Source organism: Cygnus atratus, chromosome 3 (genome assembly GCF_013377495.2).
Source record: "Cygnus atratus isolate AKBS03 ecotype Queensland, Australia chromosome 3, CAtr_DNAZoo_HiC_assembly, whole genome shotgun sequence".
In the NCBI taxonomy this organism is placed as follows: domain Eukaryota; kingdom Metazoa; phylum Chordata; class Aves; order Anseriformes; family Anatidae; genus Cygnus; species Cygnus atratus.
Genome location: NC_066364.1, coordinates 59963566 through 59984066, shown reverse-complemented (window position 1 = coordinate 59984066; position 20501 = coordinate 59963566). Strand labels below are relative to the sequence as shown.

At 35.6% G+C, this 20501-nt stretch overlaps 1 protein-coding gene across 17 annotated transcripts in view; it reads right to left on the bottom strand.

Moving 5' to 3' along the window:
* EYA4 (EYA transcriptional coactivator and phosphatase 4) overlaps window positions 1-20501 on the bottom strand; it is a 158749-nt gene that overhangs the window by 120424 nt on the left and 17824 nt on the right. For 16 of the 17 annotated variants that reach the window (XM_035538367.2, XM_035538366.2, XM_035538373.2 and 13 more), the window contains exon 2: window positions 19779-19880. In XM_035538367.2, the coding sequence (XP_035394260.1) occupies window positions 19779-19811 (33 nt within the window). In that variant the 5' untranslated portion in view covers window positions 19812-19880. Of the gene's footprint in view, window positions 1-19778; window positions 19881-20501 lie in introns of those variants that run through there. The other variant, XM_050709632.1, reaches the window with a different exon arrangement.

Here is a 20501-nt window from a genome sequence, read left to right as displayed (position 1 = left end):
ACTAACTACACAACTGAAAGACATTTTGGAAGAAATAGTACAACTATGAAATGAGCATAAACACTGAAGACCACAGAACATTAAAAAAAAAATCAGAAAAAAAAAAAGACTTTTTTAAAATAAAACAGCAACTTTTCCATTGCTACAAATATCCTTTTTGATATATGTGTTTTGTAATATTTTGTTACGTTGCCAAATATACGGAATACTTTGTGCTTCATGAATGTAGTGACAAAGCTTCTTGATTCCTGTGCATTTTTTCCTATTAAGTACTCTACAGAGATCTCAAAGGAAACACTGGAACCTACCAGAATTCTCACAAGTGACAAATAACATGCAAATTACAGAGTTTACATTATTTGAATAACCTCCCAAAACTAGACACAAAATGAACCTTGAAACCTATTTGAATTTTATGTATATACATCTATTTAGGTGTGGTAAATACAAAAAAAAAATATATGATTTTGTGATTTGTGACTTTTTTTTGCCTTAGTAGAAAGGCAACAACACTAAATCAGCAATACATTATTACTATACATTATAGAAATTATCAAGGGTGAAATCAAATTTATTGCAGCTGTAACACTTCCAAAAGAGAACAGGGATCTGGGTCTGTGCCAAATAACACACTTCAGGCAGTTGATCACATGATCTTCAAAATAACTAAATTAATTTTGTTGTAAAAATAAAAACTAAACCCCACTAAATATCAAAACCAAAGGGTACAAAAGTGATTTCCAGATTGAGAAGAAGGCTTTATTTAACTTCTTTAACAGGTACCATGGCATCTAGCTTTCTAACATGAAATTCAAATATGCTTTTTATCAATTACAATTCATATGAATTCAAAACAAAGGCGATTAAATGATGAATACCATAAATAAAAAGCCTGATTCATCTCACAGGTAAATGCACTTTATCAAAAACTAAAATCACCTAGAGCACTAGGAGACTTCCAGAAAGCAGGAATAGCAGAAAAAAAAATATAGTTTGTCTTTTAATATCCACCTTCAGAATGTCCCAGGTGGGAGATTACGGCCCACATGCCAGGTACTCTTATGGGCCCCAATTCAGAAAAGCATACCTATTCAGGAAAGCAGTTAATTAAGCACATGCTTATGTGCTTTTCTGAATCAGGTCCATGGTACCATAGGAAATGGGTATAACAGACATAAACCGCATGAGTAAAAGTAACTGAGAACTTAGTTCCATAACATAAGCTTTCATTTATGTGCTTTTGTATTTGTAAGATATGATGCACTGCTTAAAACATAACCCAGCTAAGCATGATCAACTGGAAAATGCAGCATGGACAAAAGGAGACCCAAGTATAACCATATCCCAAGACCTATTAAGTATCTCATAAGGTTAGTCTACTTAAAAAAAAAAAAAAAAAAAAAGCTGAACAAGTCCAGAGTAACCTTTTTTCTTTGCATTACTTTATTTTCTAGCAGATGGGAAGCTTTGAGCATATTGATATAATGGGAATAAATGGCAGGTGGTCAAAGAGTTGCTTATCACAGTAGTTTGGAGCTACCAACACATACTTAGTTAGAGTCAGCAAAAACAGGGAACAAGGAAAGAAAAAGCTCTGTGATGCTACTCATGCACAGAAAAGATAACTTCAGAGAAGGTCATTCATTTTCTTTCACTAGCAGCACTGCAGAGCAAAAACTTTATATTTGCATTTTCGCTTCCGTTCAGCACATCCCTCTTTATGGGAAATACTAAGCTGAAAAAGATGGTGGCCACTAGCAAGTAAGGTTGCTCAGCTGCTGCTTTTAACAAAGCAGGAAGCTGACTGAGTGCACACATAGACCAGACGTATTAAGAGCCACTGGCAAGAACTAAATAATGTAGAGTTTTGATATGCTGTCATTTCTGCATGTGATTATCAGCCAGCAGGAAAACCCTGCGGTCTGCACTGGAGAAAACCAAGTCTAAGGATGGTAATTATGCATATGTATGGGAATACCAGACCCCTTATTTAGTTTCAAATAACTGTTTTGCTAAAAAAGGTTACTCTTTTTTTTCATCTAGTTCATGCTGATTTTCTATCACTTAAAAATAATATGAAGCTGAATAAAAGTGTATTATAGCAGAACCATCCAAAACATTACATTGAGAACCACAAAGTTTAAAAATATTCTGTTGCACATAACAGCTTGGATCAAAGAGTTAAAGGCTAGACTTGGAATCTCCCTCAATGCAAGATAACCATGGTTTTAATAACGGAATATGAAATATAAAGCTACAGTTTCATTCCTTGGCAATTATTCTTAACAGCAGTAAGAACTAGTAAGAGCTGGACACTCTAAACTTTGGATATAACAAGCCAGAAACTACACATAAACTCTGACAACATTACAAACATATTTTGCAATCAGTCAATCTATCAAAACACAGAGATTTTTGTATAATTCAATTGCAGAGTTATTAAATGTACCTCTGTGAGATAATCTTGAAAGTCAAAGTAGCCACACTAATTAGACGCCATTCTCTACTTGCAATGCTAAAACATAGCATCGTGCACTTAAATCAAAATAATAGTCTTTGAATAGGCAGCATAAACTAAGAACTTGATGGTCAACCCAACTTTGCATAATGGAAAGATGTATACAGCATGAGCATGCTATCAGGACTGCATATGCACCTCAGGAAGGGACGCAAGGTTCCTTTCAAGTCACAGCAACATGACAAATAAGTAGGACAGAAATTGCAGTGGGCTGCAAATTCTTCATACCAATTAACGCATTGCTACCATGGACTGACTTATGATTTCCAATGGTTTTACTGCTCATCATGCAATGATCCTTGAAAGATCTCTAAAGCATCACATACCAAGTCACAAATCCACACAATCGCACAAAAATTTCTTTACTGCATGCTTTTGTATGCCAAGTAAAGATGGGGGAGTTCTTCTTTGAGTATAAAAGCCAAATACTGAATCATGGGCTGTTCCCTTCCTGCAGCCCTCAAAACCAGTATCCGCTATGGCTATACTAATTATAAGTACTCTACAAAATTAGCCAGGTTGGATTTTTCTTTTTCTTCACAATTCTTTATAACTGATTCCTTGTATCAATTTCTCTTCACAGTCAATATATACATACAGCTTGAATTTATAGATATGTGCTGGGCACACACATACACATCATTACGACCAAAACCACTACCAAAAATTTGTCAATTTTTGTCTCATCCTTAGACCGACTTTGCTGAAATAACAAACATTTGCAGTATGAACTACAAGACCCTGGCACATGTGCACCTGCCTGTGAATCCCACTGCATAATACAATTAAGGATCTGTAGGACTTGTTTGTGTTACCATGTATTTTGTTTCTTTGGTTATTGCTATTTTGGAAGCACAGAATTTTCTGACAAATTAGCAGATATTTACTGGCTTATCAAAATTCAATATTTAAGGTATTAACATATTTCAGTATTTAAACAGTGGTGCTTTTTTTTTTTTCCCCTCTGGAAAGGAGTTTAAACTGATGCATTAAAAATCTTCAAACTATTTCCATTGGAATTTGATACATTAAGGTATTTACACTGACAGCAACTGTGAAAAGTGCTTTTCCTCACATGATATGGGAAGTTTATGATGTTCAAACCAGCTCTTCCCTAGCATACAAGCTAACAATGTCAAGTTCCACATAAATGGAGCAGGCCATATAGGATCCACTGTAAAACTGTGGAGGTCCCGATTTTAATATATGATTTCTTTTCTTTATAGAGAGTTTGCAAATTACTAAAGTCCCAGGGAAGCAATAACTCTTAAGCCAAAGAGTAATGTTGGTCTTAGGCACTTAGTCTGCTATTCAATACATGCAGTTATATTGTTTTAAGATGAATATAACTACTCAGAAGAGTCTAGTGTCATATGAAAGGAGGTGCTCTTTAACTGGCAGTGGAAAATTATAATGTCTTTTATAGTATTTCATTCTCAAACCACACAATCATTTCAAATTGCATACATTATATAATAAGTAGCAAGACTTTTTTTTTTTTTAATTTTAATGATTTAAAATATACAGTGCCATGTTAGGCAGTGTAGACTCATTCATAAGACACAGCCAGTTCTATATACAATAACAGTCACTGTTGTCATGAGTAGACCTCTGCTGCCATAATGATAGAGTTCATCTGCCAACATAATACACATTATCTGCTTACTAAAAATGTGTATACGGGTCATATTCAATAGTTGTAAAGAGAGAGTAATGTAGCAAATAATTATAAAAAGAGGGGATTGTACATTTGAATAAAGTCTAAGTCTTTAGAATATCTAAATGTTGTCAAAATTTAACTACTTGATTCTTTGCTAGGGTAGAAAATGGATGTTTGATCTACTGGAATTATACTATAAATCTCTTGGTAGTAGCACAGACGTTGGATGTTTTTCAAAATGTACCGATTGGAGACAGGATCCAGGATATGCAAGCATACAATGAGACTACTAATGAACCTTAGACTGCTATTCATCATAAGCTAGATTCTGGGGAGAAAAATTGTCATCTCCCAAAAGATTTACTTAAACATATTTCAACCAAAGTGGGTTTGTACTGAATAATGAGAATAAAAAGGACCATTTAAACACAACATTCCCACTAGCTTAAATGCATTGCTAAAGAAATTCATTTTTTTCTTCTGCATACATGATTTAATTCTATTCTTTTAAGGTAGATAGGGATAGAAAAAAAATGTTTACTGGAAGATATGCACTATTTTCTATGCTTTCTTAAAAATGTAATATACAACAGAACCCTTTCATTCTCGTTGTGCCATGGTGATTTACCTTTCTCTGCAGTAAAAAGGCACATTTGCTTTGTACAAGTCACTTGTGTGAGTACTGGGCACAACATGCACAGCAGTATCTCTTGTGTTCTAGTACATGCTGCCATTAAAATAACGTGACACCAATAGCTTTGTTCAAGCAACTATGAAAAATACAACAACCATAAAAAAAGCCTAAAGGTGGTTTGAAACCTGCTTAGCATCTACCCAGTTATGTATCTTTTCAGTGCCAAATAATACATAATGTGCAATACCTTTATTGTACTTTATTACAATTTTAGTGTTCACTTTTTATTAATGCAGAATAATCTTGTCAGCTCCAGAAATGAGAGAATGATTTATTCCGTCATTTTCTTTCCCTTTGGAAGGCAGCTACAGTTTCTTTTTATTTTAAAGATGAATCTTTTCTCCATTTACCTGCTTTAATCTGACATCATTAAGTTTATGACTTACAGTGCATTATAACCTCACAGTATGTACGACATGATGTCAAATGGGAAGCCCTGGGAATGAAGCCAAGTTCCAGTGGAGCTTATGGATGTCAAACTCACAAACATAGCTGAGTTTGACCTTGGGCAATTCAGTCATTGTGTTACTTTAATTTAAATGGAGACATTTTATTTCAGGAAAGTAGAAAAGTTACACATGCAAACTTACTGGGTGACATTACTAACATTTACAGATAACAAGACGGCTTAGTCTTTTCTCCTACCTGCACTGAGCTTACAGTAGACCAAGAAATGGAAAACAATGTCAGTTTTTGGTCTTCACATAACAGTAACCTCTTTGTGTAGCCAAATCCACAAGCATTGTGCATGACAATCACAATGTCATGACAAGTCATGACAAGCCTCATGACAAGTAGTCATAACAGAGACAAGATTCCTGTGCAGATCTTCATCACCATCATAAAAACCTTATTCTTGCAGACAGATTTACACACAAACTTGTGCTGCCTGCTTTGTACCATCACATCTGCTAAGGACAAACTTCCAAAACTAAATTTCAAGAGAAATTATTTACAGTCTCCTAAGAGAGAAATTCTTAAAAATTACAAGGAAGGACAGATCAAAATTATAAATAAAGCAGCTGGAGACATTCCTGCACAATCTATTGTGTCCGTGCCCCTAAACAGCTTCTAAATTTTTATAATCATCTGATTCTCTGGGATAGAGGTTTTTGTTAATATTTTCTCTATAAACAGTGAAATCATGCTGTGTACTTGCATCAGCACAGAGTGCAATAGGCAATAAACTCGATTTTTAAAGGAATGTGCAGTACTGATTATTTTTCCACAGGGTGGGGGGAAGCTTTTAGGCAGAAAAGGATCCAATGCAAACTAGTTCACAATTGTGTTGAAAAAGGACAAAAGTCATCACAGAGCAGCAGCAGAACAGAAGAACCCGATTCTACTGTTCTTTGCCAGCAAAGAGTAGTAAAGGATGGACGAATATCGGGAACAGACCAGCAGAGCAGGCTAGCTCAAATCATCAGAAGAGTTAACAAATATGACATGAAGTACAAGCTCTCTTCACAGTCAGGCTTCTGAGCTGAGACTCTCAATAGTCAGAACCCAATACAAGGTGGTACTTAGGACCAGGATTCAGGAGCTTTCTATAAACATGGAAGAGGTGGTTTCCTCACACTGTTATGTTCCTGGAAGGTAAGTCATTACCCATTTCCAGTCGTTGTCACCTAATAATACCATCATTCTGCTTCTCTAAGCACTTTCCTTAGCCTCCCCTAGTCTAAATCCATTTCTCAAGTAGCAATCAGGCACAGCACTTTGATGTTTTGCTAAAACAGCAGCACTGAAAAGTACAAAACATGAAAAGTAAGCACAGTTACTTGTCAAAAGCAACAGCCAAAGATTCATATCTGAACTTGTTGACTGTATTATTCACCACAGCAGGCTGCCATGCTGCATTTCACATTTCTACTTTGCTTTATACACTTGGTCAAAGTACCCACAGTATTGTCATTTTCAGCCTTGGTTGCTCTTTTTTTTTTTTTTTTTCTTTTCATTTTTACTCACAGCATTAAAAAATTGCAGGAAAACCACCCCTAACCTCTTCAATCCTATTTATACTTTTCACTATTTTTTTTTCAGTAGAAAAAAGAAATATTTTAAAAGAACTGATCTAGATATTACAGATGGTATGAGTATTATAGGCTTAAAATAATAATAATAATAAGGTAAGATAGATTAGAGGGTTCAGCATTCACCTGTGTAACTCAATCATGGTCTATGTCTGAATTTAATTAATGAAGAAACAAAATTATGTCTCAACAGAATGATATATAGAATATTTATAATACACAAGTGGGGACATGGAGAACACTTTGCATAGCTCATGTAATGTGAAAAAAAATACTCCACATAAAACTGCCAATACTAGTATCATTCTTCTGTACTTCAGACATTGTTTCTGCTCTATCTACTGGAATCCTATCCTCTTCAGAGGAATTAATGTGTGCCCTTGAAACTACAGCCTTGCTACTACAAAGAAGGGTGAGAAAAAAGTGACACTAATTCAAAAATGTCGTACTATGTTGGTAAAGAACCTTTTTAATGTTTTCCATTTTAGCTAAGAGTTGCAGGACAGCCTTACCTGGAGAGAATTTTAAAATTGCAATGCTTAAGCAGCAAAGTCTCCAGCTATATCTTTCTAACTGAAGGCAACTAGCACTGCATAGACATAGAAAGGAAAGCCAAATCCATGCACAGCCAGATGAGCCTCACACAAAATGAGCCTCTTCATTTGAACAATAGCTTAAAATACTACCCACAAAGACAAATAAACTTCACTATATTTTCTTCCTCTCATCACCCAGGGAATGGCCTAACTGGAAAAAAGACAAAAAAAGTCAGCAGGAAGAACACTATTACTAAGGGCAATGAAGTTTCAAACTCCAAAAAAGGAAATGGCCATTTCCATAGAATAATAAAAGACAGATTTCCAATGGGGTTTATCAGCTGTGTAGTTTTTTCTTTCCATTTTTTCCCCTTTTCCTGAGTTTTATGGTTTTCTCATTATGGATAATGATTTTTAAAATACACTCTTAATCGGCCTGCATTGTGAAAATTACTATTTTCTCTAATCTTTTTTTTCTAAAACAATGCTAGCAGCAAGTACAATTTTTGAGCACTGAAAAGCACTTGGCTGAAAAATTCAGATGTTTCAGAATACTGCACCATTCCTCGCTGGGTACTGCATCCCATACTCACTCCCAGTATTGTCCCCTGGGATTGCTGGAAATTGGAGGAGGACAGCTAGTAGGTCAACTCCGGCTCTTAAGACATGCCAGATGGGGTTTTGTAACTGCTGATTTTAAAGGAGCCATGCTCCAGCCCTTTTGCAACCAGCTGGCATCCTTCCTCTTCAATGCACACCATGTTAGGTGAACCCAGACAGCAAAGAATAAAGCTCTTCCCCGGGGATAATTACAGTTCTTCGTTAACCCCACACTGTTACTGGTAAACTGGATGAATTTTGCAGCATGGTCTGCAGATCCACTATCAGGTGATACCCACAACAATTAGTTATATTGCAAAGCAGTTATAAGCAGAAGTACCTTTAGACATAAAATGTTATAGAAGTCTTTATGATGTGCAGTATATTCCTCATAAACATGAGAAACTCCTTCATCCATGAAGGCAAATGTCGTACAAGCTCTCTGATCATCATAGTCTGCTTTTCATCATTATGTATTTTAGCACACAGGCCACACCAAGGTTTCCTTGTCTGACAAAATATACAATTTCCCATATACCACAGAAGACAAAAGTAGCAATTAGTACAATCTAAACATACCTCTTTTTCTCCTGCCTTTTTTAAGAGCTCACATAAGCTTTTACACAGTAGCTCTGCCTGACATCCAGCTGATAGGTTTTCTACAACTGTGGAATTTTACAGCTCCAGGACTAAAAGATAACTATGTTAGGATCATACTCATTGTTCAGTCATTCAACTCCCGTAGACATAAAAAAGAAACATCAACAGTTTAACTCTATCTACATGACTATAGAATGTGTAAAACACTGAGGATATTAGAGAAAAAAATAATTCCAAGTCATCTTTTATCAACATACAGGTGCTGAGATAAAAAAATAGAGCAGGTTTGTAGGCTTTCCAAACCTCGCAGCTGTGGACAGGTAGGATGCTTCTTCATACCTGATTACATGTGGTAGGATATCCTGTTAGGCAGTTATTCCTAGTCTTCGCACAGCTCAGCACCATAACTTTCAACAGAACTCTTCATAAGGTTAATGTACAAAACAAGATAACCAACAGCATAAAAACAGCTAAAGTGTACAGTTATTATTGTAATATATTTGCTACCATACAGATATTCTAAACAACATTTTAAATTGCATGAAAGAAATTTTCAGTAATTAATTCTAATTCTACCCTATTTAAATTAACATCAGGAATTTCAACCTGGAGCATTCAGGCCAATGTTGACAGTTCAGGGAAAACTTATTTTCAGTCTGTTCTTACTATAGTGAAAATTAAGTATTATTGAACTCTACTACTAATAAGAAACAACTGAAAAGGTTATGAACGATCAACCAATGACTCATGAAATATCCATCACATAACTGTGCTTTGTCCTACAAAGACTGCTCTACTGCTAATTTTATTATGCAGTTATCTCCCAATTACACTTAGCAACTGCAAGAAAAATAAAAATTGCTTTCACTGAATTTATAATCTGGATTCCTTGACTTAAAAGAATGCCATGCACAAAACTCAGTAAGGTATCAACTCCTTGATGGCCTGTGATTTACACTTGTGATGACCTGAAGTGTAGACTTTAAATTTCCATTTATGAATTTACCTACCTTTACATTTACCTACCTTAACATACCTATACATTTACCTACCATTTGCCTACCATTTGAAATAATAAGGACCTTTGTACCTTGAAAGCAATGAGAAAAGGGGAAGAAAATCAGTTATTTGTATGAATCTTCTAAATACAGATGCCACACTACAGAGTTTACAGGATAATGTTTACTTTTTAAAAGAAGGACTGAAAAAAAAAAAGAAAAAAAAACATGGAAAGTTATTATTAAAGCTATTTAACTTGGGCAATGAGTTTGCAAACATGATACACAATCAGTTAAATAACAGACTGGAGAGCAGGGTGTTGGTACCCCCTTCAAAGCACTAACACCCCTACAAAACCACCCCATGAAAGAGGAAGTACAGAGAAAGAAATACCCCAATACAGCTCTTAAGATTATTTAGCATTAATTGACTATGTGAACGTGCTAATGACTGGGGCTTGAGCTTAGCCTATCCCTAATTTATAACCTGAAAAGGAGTTAATAGATACATAAAGGAAGGTGATAACCAGTAGCTCAATGTATGATTAAGTGTACACGAAACTAATTAAATGTATGCAACAGGAAACTGTGGTTGGATTCAAGCTCCTGAACAGTTAGACCCATGCATAAAAGATCTGACTGACAGCACACAGCATTTACCCTTTCCATCTACCTTACTTCCCCGAGAATGGGGACTCCTGTACCCAGTGCACTGAAGTCTGTGTGAATCTACTTCCTGAAATAAGAGAGATTAAAAGTACTCTGGAAAGGCCGACGACAATGGGCAGGTAATCAAGTGGACCTCAGATGCTCATAATGGATCAGGGTCCCTCAAGGCCAATACATGCCAGTAAGACAAAGAAGCCAGTAGGTGACACCTAACAGTGCAGATGCTCCTGAAAGTACAGACTATGATCTTTGAATGATATAAACATAAAACAAATGTATATGACTATAAAAGTGGCAAATTTGTTTAGTTTTATAGAGGTTGTTTAAATAAATGCATTTAATATTGGCTGATATAAAACACGGGATAACAACATAACTAGACCTGTTAAGCATAGAACACATTGCTCCCTCCAATACCAAAACTCACTGAGAGAATACAAATGTTCTGAAGATTTCAATGCAGAATTATTTTAATTGTTTCAAAATTGTCATACAAAACTTTACTTCGTATCTGAAATAAACCAAGATAAAAATCAGGAGAGGCAAAAACAGGCCATTCCACTCAGACAAACATGTGAACTGCTGGGAAGCAACATGCTGCACTTGATACACTGATTATTGAAAATTCCTGTTAAACAATACCAAAAAAAATCTTGTAATGTTGCCATTTATTATAAAGACTTGTTTTTTTCCAGTGCATACCAATGACAGTTCATGCTATAAACTACATCTAACCAGAAGATTGTTCAGATCTCAGTATACAGCTTTTTCTTTCACTATGGGAAAGCACATTAAACTGTTCAGTTCTGAATTTATATCAGTCTCAAGCAGAGAAAGAAATGTCTTGTCTGCATACTGCCCAAACACAGCTCTATCATCTATTGGTGTCAGTAAAAGTGCACAAACATCAACTAGCAAGTCCTACTGCATTTGAGACTCTGGTTTATCCAAAGGCACCTGTGCAAACCACTATACTTTTTTTCTCTCATTTTTTTTTTCTTTTTTTCCCTTTTTGGCTTTAGGCAATGCACCTGGAAAATGGGTAAAACTCTTGACTCTACTAAAACACAAAAATTTTACAATAGATTGCCTAGGCTTTCCCAGGTAAATAACTCTTTTTTTTTGTAAGTACTGGTCTCTCAAATGCATTAGAACTGCAGGGTAGAGATGTTTTCAGAGCATTTCTCAACCCTGTTGTTAGTTGACAAATGACTAACACAGTTTTGCAGTGCCTTTGTTCAACAATCCTCTGGTCTGGCTTTGCTTTAAATATCATGAAGCCAGCATCAGGATGCAGTTAACACATATACACACAGAAGAAGAGAGAGAGACGATAAACTAGGTCTGTTGCCACATTTAAGAAAAGCTTGGTCAGTCAGCTCTGACTGTCAGCTTGGTTGAAATAAATTCAGTTTCTTACCCAAAATTTGCCTTTATGAAAGTTACATTCCAACACAAAACTGTCTCTTGGCTTCAATGCTGCTTCATATTTGAGTCTGTGGACATCTTGGACTAAAGCATGGTCACTGCAAAGAACTCCATGATGACATTTTCTCACCTATCATCAGGTGTTGCTTTCAGGAGCAGGGAGCATGAACCAATCCGAAGACAAACTGTGTTATTAATAAATCAATAACAAAATAACCAATACATGTTTTGCATTGTTTCTTCAACAGGATCCTCTGGGACAACTTCCACCTTATCTAAGAGTATGGCAAAACTATTTTCATCCACTCTAACCATAATATCTCAACCCTTTTAACTTTTCAAGTTGCTAGAGAAGTAACCTAGTAGAAAAGACGACAAGTCTATGACTATAGTTGACCAGGATGTGCTCAATATGTTTAAGATGTATTTTGTAAAATACGTTATTGATATTAGATTCTTCATCTAGTGTCATTTTATTGTTTAAAAATTTAGCTTCTCCCTATCATGCTTCTCTTTTATTAATAAGAGTTGACTTGCAAGTCAACCACTTAGATGCTGAGGGGAAAAGTTACTACAGAGAAAAGTTACTACAGGGGGAAGAAAGAAACCATGACTGTTATATGATGCTGAACAAATATTATCCTTAGCCACAAATCATTCAAAAGTATTTGCTAATAAAATATTTCTGAAATTACTGCTTTTATTTTGTACTGTATTTCCAAGTTGTTTCTTTTTTTTTTTTTTTTCAGAAATGTATTGAAGCACATGCCTAACTTAAAGCACATGAGAAATCCCATTGATTTCAATGGGCTTAATCTCACCCTTAAGTCCTGCACATTCTTCAGTGCACTGCTGCATCTGGGCTTTTACAGTAATCAAATGAGACTAAACGAAATACATGTTCAGTGCAATACGTACTTGTCACGTAAAAATGTAGACGGTCATTTAATTGAGATGAAAGGACTAGGCCATAAGGCTTAGAGTGTAACAGTGTCATACAAAAATGGATGGGCTAATCCACTGTCATATTGTCAAATATTTTGTGTGCATTAACAGAATTCTGACCCCTTTTACTGAAGAAGAAAGTATTTCTGGACATGGTAACATCATGTGGACACTGTTAAAAGTCTAAGCTGATGCACAATCACTGTCCTAGGGAAATTATAATATTCTTATTTTTCATTCTCAGATAGGACTGACATGGACATCGCTGGAAATTTCATGGCTAATTCTGAAGTAAAACACAATACTAAAATCAATTAAAAGTACAGAATTTATAAATTTGGCATTTTAAATATTTGAACAAGTATCATATCTTGCATCCAATATCTGGCTGCAAAGCTTGAAATGTGTTTGTCAGATTGGATGATTTAATACAGAGAAGCACGTCTATATGGAGGGGTAGTAGCTTTTATAATACTGGCTGATATGTTCCAAATCTTACATACACGTGTATATACACATTTTCTTAGGTGAGTGAGCCCTTCTTGAAGCTGCAAAGCAAGTCTAAGTTGGCCCAGTTTTCAGATCTGAAGGGAAGTTTGGTACCTGCAAGTTTCTTCCATTTTTTTCTAGTAGTACAATCTGTTCATATATAACATATAATCCCTGTTGTCCTTATATCATCAGAGCTCTGACATCACCATTAATATGAAATTCGATACTCTAGGCACCCTGGAGCCCTATGTGTACCTACTTTGAGGGAAGCTGATATAGCTGATGGAGGTAGCAATTTTCCCAAGTAGTTTTATCCCTAAAATTCCAAGCTGGGGCCTCTCCAGAGCCATAAATATCAGTCATAACAAACTGTATAGCAGCTACGTGTCAGTCTCTGTCAGCACTCCAAGGACAGTATGTGACAACACAACATACTTCTTTTATTGGTTTCCCTTGTTATTAAAAACAGCCCATATAATGCCTTTCCATTTAAACCTCTGATACAGACTCAGTAACATCTTCCAGAAGACAGGTGGAGAGCTGAACTAGAGGAGATGTGACAGTACCGATAACATGAACATTTCTGTTTTTCTGCTAACCCTACTTCTTACCCTGTCTTGCAAGGTTACAAGCCACAAATGTCATTCTATTGTATTCTCTTGGCTATTTTTTTTGAAGACATTGACTAATTAGCTTTGAAAGAAAACTGCTTTCAAATTATATTTTTAATTAACTCTGAAAAAAATACACATTTCTATTACATGTGTGTCAATGGTGAACATTTGTGTCTTTGACCAATGCCAAACAGTATTTCTCCAATTACTTGCAACCCATACGAAACATGAGTCAGCTCAGTTTATTCTGATTGTCAAAATGCATTATCTGCTTCTGAGTTTTGTCTGATTTGGTCTGCAAACAGTAAATGGGAAAAATAAAACACATACACAACCACTAATGTAGTTTGGAAAAATGCCTTCAAACTTATCACTGGTAGATTATGGTACAGAAATCACAGCATGCTGAAATGGTGAAGGGCAAAGTAATTAGAAAAATAGTATTTGAGTGTTCACAGAGATTTCTATGTAAAGGTCTGACAGCAGGGAGAGAACAACAATGGCATTTCTACCCCAAGTTTGTTGGAACAGGAAAGATTCAGCTCCCTCAATTTTCTGTACTTTCCTCTTTGAATACAGTCCAGGAATCCTGCTATTACAGTTTATTCTTGATCCTCTGCAATGTACAATGGGTGATCATTTTAGACCATCTGTGGCAACCCATCTTTCTGTGAGTTTCCGTGTCTCTAGAAAGGGGGTAATAAAATATCTAAGCAATTCTTAAAAAAAGTCTCAAACATACCTTGGAAAGATGTGTTGATTTTCTTTATCTGACTTTCAGTTACAGCATTTTTCTTCAATGATTGTTTTTAGTTAAAAGCAAACAATCATTTAAGGCAATTATTTTTGCTCGTTAAATCCTTTTTTTTTTTTTTCAGAAGGTACTTGCATACTGATATGTAATATAGCTCATTGCTTTCATAACAATGAAATATTTTCAGCAATTCATTACTGGAAGCTAGACAAGACAGCTTCCAGAGCTTCCTTTCAACCACCAGTTCTACAATTCTGTAATTTGGCAAGATGAATTGCTTGTAATATACCAAGTGCTACAAACATTGATATTACAGAGATAAGAACCACAGCATGCTATGATGTAATACAGAACAGTCTTTTAAAAGACTGACACTTAAAAGAAGGCAAGAGAGTTTACAATATTTTTCATTTCACTTAAATTAGCTTCAGCCAAAGCCCAGGGCTCCAACCTTCATGGCATGAGAAGGCTGCACAAACACAGTGGGCTACAACAGGACACAGCCTCACCGAAAGCTGCAACTGTGGGGACTCTGCGACAAAGAACCAGCTACACCTGAAAACTGATCTGCAAGAAGATCGCATCTGACACCTTCACACATTAAAATAAAATATAAAATAAAATAAAATAAAAAATAATAAAATAAAATAAAACAAAACAAAATAAAATAAAATAAAATAAAATAAAATAAAAGACACAGAAACATTACAATCCGAAAGACTCCAACTACGTGTCGAATATAAATGCAAATGACAAATACGATGATCTGCATAATCTGATGAAAACCAAGTAACTTACCCAGTGCACAATGCTGATGATTGCCCAGACTTCACAGAAATGAAAAAAGCGATTCATTCAGTTTTAGCCTCACATCTGCTAGCGTCCTGTCCTACTCAACTGCAATCTATTGTTTAATTCTAGTTTAAAATGAAGTAATCTAAATATGCACACTGTTATATAAAAGGGGCAGAGGATGAAATTACATCAGTTTCTAATAAGGTCCTTTGAAACCCTAAACTAGCTAGTTAGCAGCCAAATTATTTTTTTCTACTAATACAGATTGAACAGCAAATAATGACTAGAAGAATATAAAATAATTAGTTTAAAACTTTTGTAGTTCTGAAAATTCCATTTGCTATACCAAAACACAATAAATAATTATCCATCCTAAACATAATTTATAATTTTATTAAACATTGACAGTCTTAAAAATATTAAATATCTTCCATCTTAAAAATAAATTAATAAATAAAAACAAATTTTTTCCTAAATTCTGTATTCTTCATAAATACAAGATCTGTAAATTTCTTTCTCTCCTCTTTCAAACTAAATAGAAGAATTTTTAATATGCACCCTTTGAAAAAGTATCTCTAGTTAGCATTTAGTAAAAATCAGGATATTTATTTTGAAGGAGAGCAATAGTAATATAAAATCTTATGTGTTTCATTATATATTCTACAGTTTTTTAATATGTTGTATATAGAATATATGGCAACTAGTTATCAAAACTACATTTTCCATAGCTACATCTGTCTCCATAAAACCAATTTATGTGGCTTTAATTGTTCTTTCACTTGATAAGTAGCAGCCTGCACATGGTGACTGACATCACATCAGAATATGAAAGTATCATTTGGTTATTTTCTTCTAGCTGTGACGTACATGTCTTACTATTTTCTTCCTTATCTTTCAGAATACTCATAAATTGAACCTTTCTGCCAATTAACTTCAATTTTCCCTCCTATGCATGGATGTCCGAGCATGTTGTGCATTTGAATTTGGAAAGAAAAAGAGAACTGTGAACTCTTCAGGATACAACACCCCCAGAGGTACAGCATCACTGAATGATGAGCCCCACCACAGCCCATTCCCTGTTGGTTGCAGGAACCCAGTTAGAACTGAACTGTGCCTGATCGATTCCATCCCTCCTCGTGCATCAGTTTCCTGCTGTTCAAAATACGGCTCTTTACCTCTGAGGCCACGAAAAAAGAGACAGGAAAACTAAAGTACAATAAGCCCTGCTCTGATTCTGACTTTGTTTTGAACACTGTAATATCTAGAAGAACAGATTCCTCCACCTCTGCCACACAGGACTGGGAGTGAAAAGGGAAAGGAAAGCAAGCACAAAGTATTCCTCACTATACCGAGGCCCTACTGTCTGACAAGCTGGCAAGGAGTACATAAAAATTTAAAATGTAGCAGGGGAAAGGAGTTTACTACAAATAAAAATAGGAAAAACAAATAAATTAGTGACATAACACAGCAAATGGTGTATATCTTATATCTAATCAAGCAGGCATCTCAGAAAACACAACAGCTGCTCATTTCAGTCAGATGCAATTCCTGTAGGGGCTCAGAGAAGAGGGGTGCACTTAGACTGCTGAAGGAAGCAGCATGTGGTCATGCAGTCACTACTTGGAGACAAAAGTAGGGGAATGTATTTCTCATATGGTAACAGGGATGTTGTGGAATTGCTCATAGCTACAATAATGTGAGTTTCACTGATCATGACACAGTTTAAGGATAGGAATTGTAGAACCAATTGTTTCTTATTAGTTTATTTTAAAAGAATAAAAGAGAGTAAACAACAAAAACTTGAATGAGAGCAAGAACAGTGATCTCAGAATTATGGAAAAGACTGTAAGAATCAAAGGTACACTACACTACATTATACCTTAGGAGGACTACTTACTTGAAGAAATTAGCATAATTTCTTTTCTTTAAAATAAAACTTGAAAATCAGCCTCTTTATTTAACTATTCCAAGTAACTGTGTCTGGACTCCTTTACCAAGAATGAAAGGCTCTTAACAGACTGCTCAGGGAAATTAATTCAATAAAGGAATCTCTCTATTCAGAAAACTCATCTGTCCATCAAACATATTATCTAACAGCAAGCACCTTCTAAACTATCTCAGTTGCAGAGACAGGCAGTCTTTCAAGTAATTATGGACTAGAATATTCAGGGCAAGATGCCAGCACAAGTTTGAACACAGGTCTTGCATTCATGCTTATTCACACAATCTAATGTGCTTCCAGCAGAGGCTGGACCCTTAAGCGCCTAGAATTTCCATGATCTAAATCTTATGCACCTAGCTCCCAGAGAGAAATCCTGAAGCCAAAATTAAATGCCTAGATTCCCTGGACATGTTAAAAACCAGAAATCCTGCATGATGAACAGGAGCTGCCTAGAGCTAACCAGTACAAAACACACTAACCACTACAAAATGCCATAGCAGTACGAGAAGAAGGTGTGTAGCATATACATCTGATATTTTCCTGGAGCTTAAGCCACCAAAGCCTCGGCTAGAGAACACCTCTTTCTACCTGGAACCTCCAGTCCTGCCCTGTGGCTTTTAAAGAACTAAACCAGAAACACTATTTTTTTTTTTCAAAACTTGGCTGTGAGAAGAGTTCAACTATAATACAACAATGAAAAGGCTTATGAATTGGGGAACTCAGTATCTGCTGTAGGTAGACAGGCTTCACACTGCAATTGCTTTTCTCAGGATAGCGCCCAACACCTGGGCTAGACCTTCGTCTGGGTGCACACCTAAGAGGAAGGCGATGATGAAATGGGAAACTTCCCACCCATTATGTTGAAATTCTGCCACTGTTCAGCAAAGAGGTAGAAAAATAAACTCCTGCCTTAAATCACTACTTTCTGTGAAACTAACAGTAGTGTTTGCTATCTATATGCAATATAGCATATATGTCACCTCAATTTTTAATCTGCAAAACTGTTCTCACATTAGCATAAAACTATGTCATAACTATGAAAAATACTAGAGATTAGACTACGATAAGGCAATGAAATGGCTATTCAAGTATGCATTTATCAGGCATCCAGTGGTGCAAAAATATTTTAACTGCTATGAAAACACGTTTTTGCACTAAGCTAAACTGGCTCATCTACTTCCCATTAATAACCATACTATGTGTATTGCACATAATAATTGTTTCACAGACTATGAGAGAACTTCTGCTTAATCTTTTATGATCTTTATAAAACTTTATTAAATTATGAAGCCATGTAGTTTTTACATGCTCTGAAGTTTTGGTTGGGAACTATTAAGTACATAAATACATGCAGCTGTCCTGAGTAGTGCCACCACAGTGACTTAAGACGCTATTAAGACTTTCCAGTTCTGTCCCATTTTAAATAAGCTATAAAATTCTAGTCCAAGATAAAGTCTCAGATAGGAACTACCCAGTCAGGAGCAAAGTACTTCTTATTAAAGAAAATTACTGACATTTTAAAAACACGCACAAGCTCTTCTCAGTTCCTTGCACTTGTGTTACATATAAAAGTCTCTGCTATAAAAAAGATATTAAAACTAGTTTATTACATGGATAACCTCTTTCAGCATGTCAGAAATAGAAATATGAAATCCCTTTATTGATCTTTACTACACCGAACCCAAGCTGAGACTCATGGGGAACAGGGTGCTCACAAAATCTGCCAGCGCTGTGACCGCTACAAATTAAGACGTTAAAAACAAAGCCAATACTTTGGATGGCAAGCCCAGCCAAGTTTAAATTTGATCAGAGAACACTGCCTCCTCAGAACTGCAGTCTGGTGGCTAAGAAGTCTGGAGACCACATCCTTAAGGGAAAGGAAAAATTAGAAAACACGTAGAAGAAATGTCCACCCAATTTTTCCCAGCGATTTCATCAGTGACAAAGGGCATCTCCCTGTGACACGGAAGATACACTGTCAGTTCTCACAATCCTCTTGAAAGCCAAGAGAGCCCTAGAAGAACTCATGGACATCATTTTCAACAGTCAATCACCTGACATTTCTTGTTCGTGTTTTTGGTAACACTTGCTTTAGCAAAACTGGCAGGCCACTACAGATACACATTTTGATACAGTTATTTGAACAAGACATACCACTATGCAATAGTTTAATATTTATTTTCCTCCAGTGTACATCAATTATATTCATCAGCTCTCCAACAAATCTAGTTCTGCAAAATCCTGTATAACTGTGATCTTCCAGTAGGAAAAAGGCAAGATTAAAACCACTCTTTTCATATATGAACTAAGAAAATATTTGAATCTAGAGGCACAGAAGTTTTTACTATCTGAGTAAGATACTATCTTACTATCTAGTAAGATCTTACTAGTAAGATTGCCAGATTTTACTATAATTCTCAAATCTGAAGTAAAATCCCTCCATACACAATTTGAACAGAGTTCAATTTATTCCATTAACTTTAACAGCATTTGTACTTACTGACTGTTCACTTAGATCCTGAGAGTCTTCCATGGAGGTTGTTCACCTTTCTTTTCCACCACAAGCAGAAATTATCTTCCCTTCAATTTACAGCTCACTGGTCTAAATTAAAGAGGAGATAAAAATTTAACATGTTAGTCCATGGCCCTCACTTCTAATGCAATCTGCAATAAACAAACACCCTAACTGAGGCTGTGGTTCCACTAAAATCTGCAGCAAAGTTCCCATTGATTTCTATGAAGCCTCATTTCATATAAAACGTTTCAATGCCTCCAGTATTGTTTTGGGAAGCTATCTAAAATACACAGACAGATACAGAAACACATTTAAGTAATGACTTTTCCACTCCTAGATGAAAAAATAGCCATGAAAACAAGCCAATGGAAAAGCTAAAATGTTTAATACAGGCAGCTGTTTAAGTAGACAACAAAGGATAACCCTTGGGAGGACATATTAGAGAGACAATTACAGAACACAGAACAAAACAGCTTAATACACATTTAATGATAACCTCTTAGTCATGAAGTGTCTGGCAGAAAAAGGTTATTATGCAATTATCAGCATGAAGTCCCCTCTCTAAGGTCCATTAAATTCCTTTAGGATTAAATAAAATACACAAAGTGGTTTATAACAAGCAGCTCCCTGCAATGTGCTAAATGATAGACATCAGCCTAATTGTCTACCATGTCTATGCCTACTCTCATAGGGTGAATCACTATCATC